We start from the raw sequence: 4,640 nt of genomic DNA, 5'->3' as shown, positions 1-4,640 counted from the left end.
TCTTTAATTTTCTCAAATACTCTTCAATAAAAATTGAAAAACCTTACTGGGAAACGAACTAAAATTTGCAGTAACCCCCAAAAAACCCGTAAACAGAAGTGTTAAAGTATCTGATCTTATGTTTAGTTTAAGTACCAAAAGTACAGAAATGCTGTAAGTTCTTTCCAACTATCTGTGAACACAAGTCCAGTCTGCCAACTTCTTTGTTCCAAACTTTAATGTGTTCTGCTAATAAAAATATTAACAATAAAGACAAACACAGTATGAATTTAACATTCATGTGAATTTAAACGCCATTTTAAAAATTCATTACTCTTTTTGTATGTATCAGGACTGATGCTGTTTTTTTATACTGTATATAAACACGTGTCCTATTACAGACATTTAGGTATTTAAAGAACAGAAACGATGAGGGATGTGGTCCATACACACACCATCCATTCAGCATGAGCTGCTCATAACCACACTTACGTTAGCTAACAGGAGGCTAGCTTCTACTTAATTTCGGGAAAATAAATAAATAAATAAACAAACCACACTGAGTGATGTGTGTGTTTTCTGCTGATGGTGACAGACTGAAGTTGGAGACTAAACTGATCATTTATTTTAGCACAATTCATCAGTATAATGCAGGCTTCAGTGGTGGCTAACGCTAGACAGCTAGCTGACACATGCTAACCTGACAGGATAACTATGTTGTTGGGAGATTAGCTAAAGATTAACTGTTAAAATAAAAATAAGGAGGACACTCTTTTTTATATCAGGAGCAGGATCAAGACCAAAACAGAAAACCAACACAAAGAGCAGATGACACTGCTGACCTGTTAGCCAAAACTAGCAAAGCTACTGACTGGGTTCTTTTCATTTCACAACATTTCTTTCACAATTTGAATTTAGTCTCGATAATTTGATGAATTTGATGGTTTAACATTGTTTCTTTTCTTTCTTAAAGGTAGATAGAGGAGGAACAAGGTTATTATCCATGTCCTGAGAGTCTCAATGCTTCCAGAAGACTGATCTGGCCATCAAGCCAAATACATTTTAAAACCTTTGTGATGTGAGTGTGTCTTTTCTTAATTGAGTCAGTGTTTTATTGAGTCAGTGTAACAGTGATGTGCTGTCAATGTGGTTTTACTGTAAAATATTCCAGCAATGATATAAATGCACATTCAAATATGCAACAAAGAAATTTGGAACAAGTCAGGCAAGTAATCTGACCATTCTTTAAAGCCCTACCTACTCTAACACATAACACACAAGAACAGGAAGTTAACTAAAGAGATAACGAAACTCAGAACACTCAGAGTGCTGTTCTCTCTCTCTCTCTCTCTCTCTCGATCAGTGTGAGTGAGTGCAGGAAAATGGATCAGTTCAGCTGTTCAGTGTGTCTGGATCTCCTGAAGGATCCAGTGACTCTCCATTGTGGACATTGTTTCTGTAAGGTGTGTATTAATGGCCGCTGGGATCAGGAGGATGTGAAGGGTGTCTACAGCTGCCCCCAGTGTAGAGAGACTTTCACTCCAAGGCCTGTTCTACGCCGAAAAAACATGCTGGCTGAAGTGATGGAGAAACTCAAGAAGAAGAAGAAACCCCAAGCTGCTCCTCCTGCTCACTGTTACACTGGACCAGGAGATGTGAAGTGCGATTTCTGCACTGGAATAAACCGCAAAGCTCTCAAGACCTGTCTGGTGTGTCTGGCCTCCTACTGTGAAGATCATCTTCAACCTCACTATCAGTCTCCGGCCTTTAAGAAGCACAAGTTGGTTGAAGCCTGTGCAGAGCTCCAAGAGAAGATCTGCTCTGAGCACGACAAACTGATGGAGATCTACTGTCGTACTGACCAAAGCTTCATCTGTTATCTGTGTACGATGGATCAACACAGAGACCATGATACTGTTGTAGCTAAAGCAGAAAGAACTGAAAAACAGGTGAGAACTGGATCTTATTATTCTTTTCCAACTCAATATATACAAATTTCTTTTTGTATACAGTCTAATTCTATATACGTTCTAATGACATTTCTATTCAGTTGATTTGATCTGTTATAAGACGCAATCACTGTGAAGTGAATTGTTTTATTAAAAGTGTTGCTGGTAAGGAAGTATTAAACCAGTCAGACCAGACAGTGTACTTTAAACAGCCAACACCCAGCAACCTTCTTACAGAATTTTACAGCTAAAGTCTTCACAAGACCATGTTAAAGCTCTGTAAGTGTTATTACTGTGTTGATGTTTATATTATTTTCAGTTAACATTGATATTTCTGCTAGCTGATTTTTTAAAATTTATTTAAATGTTTCCCATTTTTGCTATGTTTATTATTATTTTTTTTACTATAATTCTGCAGAGCATGAGCTCCAGAAATAGTGAAATGTATTTTATTTGGTCTCAGAATGAGCTAAAGGAGGAGCAGATGAAATCCCAGCAGAGGATCCAGGAGAAGCAGAAGAAGGTGCAGGAGCTGAAACAGACTGTGGACACTATTAAGGTGAGGAGTGAAAACACACACACACACAAAGAGAAAGACTTTAAACAGACCTCCATCATGTGTGTGTGTGTGTGTGTGTGTGTGTGTGTGCTAGCAGAAGAGTTCACAGGCAGCAGTAGATGACAGTGAGAAGATCTTTACTGAGCTGATCAGCTCCATGGAGAAAAAGCGCTCGGAGTTGAAGAAGCTGATCAGAGCTCAGGAGGAAGCTGAACTGAGTCGAGCTGAACGACTCCTGAAGCAACTGGAGCAGGAGATTGCTGATCATAAGAAGAGAGTCACTGAGCTGGAGCAGCTTTCACACACACACGATCACATCCACTTCCTCCAGGTAACACTCACTGTCTGATCTACAGAGGCCGCTGTTCCTCACAAAGTTTCCTCCTAAAAGCTCATTACAGCAACAATAAATGTTCCTGTCTGAGATCACAAGTGTGTCTTTGTGTCTGATTCAGTCTGAGATTCATTTGTACCTCTCCTACACTTTTCTCCTTCTCTATTATGTGTTTCCTCTCTGTAGAGTTTCCCGTCTCTCTGTGTTCCTCCTGGATGTGAGGACTCACCCAGCATCACTGTCAATCAACATCTCTCATTTGATGGAGTGAGGAAATCTCTCTCAGATCTGAAAAAACAAGTTGAGAAAATCTGTGAGAAGGAATTCAACAAAATCCATCCACAAGGTAAACAAGCAAACATTTGTGCTGCATCACATTAAAGAGAGCCATAAAATTCATATAACAGTGATAAGCAGTAAGCATTAACAAGACTGCGTAAAACCACAAAGTGTTAGCATTAGCCTTGAAAACTACATCAAGACAAATTTACCAGATACATAAAGTCAACAGAACCTAATCACAAATCCACAAACTAATCTTATATTTTAGAGAGAACCGTAGTTACCTCCATGAATTCAAATATGAAGAGTCGCCCCACTGAGATGGTGACATTGTTGAGGTGTCTGTCTGAAACCAGATAGGAATCAAATTTTTTATATTCCTACTTTTAACTGTTTCCACATCATGTTTTCCATCTCCATTTTATCTCTGTGTTCCCACAGCTGGAGCAGTTCCGATGATTTTACCCTCAGAACCAAAAAGCAGAGAAGATTTTCTGCAGTGTAGGTGTAAAACACACACACACACACACTATATTTCATATAGAGCAGCATTACACAGGAACACAGACAGGTGTCTCTCTCTCTCACACACACACACACATTCATTATAAATCCTGTGATTAACATCTAACCTGTGCACCTTTTACTTTTTAGTTTTCTGTTATCTGACTCTGGATCCAAACACAGCACATCATGAACTCATTCTCTCTGAGGAGAACAGAGCAGTGACATGCAGTAAGACAAAACAACAATACTCTGATCATCCAGAGAGATTTGATTACTGGTGTCAGGTGTTGTGTAAGGAGAGTGTGTGTGGACGCTGTTACTGGGAGGTGGAGTGGAGCGGTGATGTGTCCATATCAGTCTCATATAAAGTGATCAGCAGGAAAGGAGGGGGTGACGAGTGTTTGTTTGGCTACAACAGTCAGTCCTGGAGTCTGGTGTGTTTTTTGTCCTCTGTCTCTTTCTGTCACAGTGACATTGAGACTGAGCTTCAAGGTCCAGCATCCTCCAGAATAGGAGTGTATGTGGATCACAGTGCAGGAACTCTGTCCTTCTACAGCGTCTCTGACACGATGAGGCTCCTCCACAGAGTCCACACCACATTCACTCAGCCTCTATACACTGGGTTCTGGATAGGTTCTTATGACTCAACAGTGAGATTACGTAATCCAATATGAAATGTTAGTAATAGCTTCAGTGGTAATATTTTGTGCAGAAACAGTAATGAATGTAACAGTAATGCATTGTTGTTGTTATTATTATTATTATTATTATTATTATTTAAAAATTTAAATTCAGTAGGATTTCAGTGCTGTATGAGCTGACTGCTTTTGACCAGACTTATAAAATATTAAGTAACTTAATTTTTTTTAACTCTGATGAATGTATGTTTACATGATGTATTTATGTTAATAAATCTCATTAATGCACAAAATTTCCAATATGAAGCTTGTAAAAATGTCTTATAGAATTCTGGGCTTTTTTAAGAAATAATAAAACTTACTCGAACTGCTGGATTTTTCTGCTGCTGATG

The 4,640-nt window shown here is 38.7% G+C and overlaps 1 protein-coding gene across 1 annotated transcript; it reads left to right on the top strand.

Moving 5' to 3' along the window:
• Nucleotides 1-1,263: 1,263 nt before the first annotated feature.
• LOC128320187 (tripartite motif-containing protein 16-like) lies at nt 1,264-4,640 on the top strand. Its single transcript, XM_053239848.1, has 6 exons — nt 1,264-1,928; nt 2,392-2,487; nt 2,585-2,818; nt 3,008-3,167; nt 3,545-3,604; nt 3,758-4,640. Exons 1-6 carry the CDS (start codon nt 1,362-1,364, stop codon nt 4,282-4,284), a joined length of 1,644 nt encoding a protein of 547 aa, XP_053095823.1. The 5' UTR covers nt 1,264-1,361; the 3' UTR covers nt 4,285-4,640.

The sequence above is a fragment of the Pangasianodon hypophthalmus genome, chromosome 14 (genome assembly GCF_027358585.1).
Source record: "Pangasianodon hypophthalmus isolate fPanHyp1 chromosome 14, fPanHyp1.pri, whole genome shotgun sequence".
NCBI classification, from domain to species: domain Eukaryota; kingdom Metazoa; phylum Chordata; class Actinopteri; order Siluriformes; family Pangasiidae; genus Pangasianodon; species Pangasianodon hypophthalmus.
The sequence above is the reverse complement of the archived record's forward strand: the minus strand, read 5'-3'. Positions and strand labels throughout refer to the sequence as shown.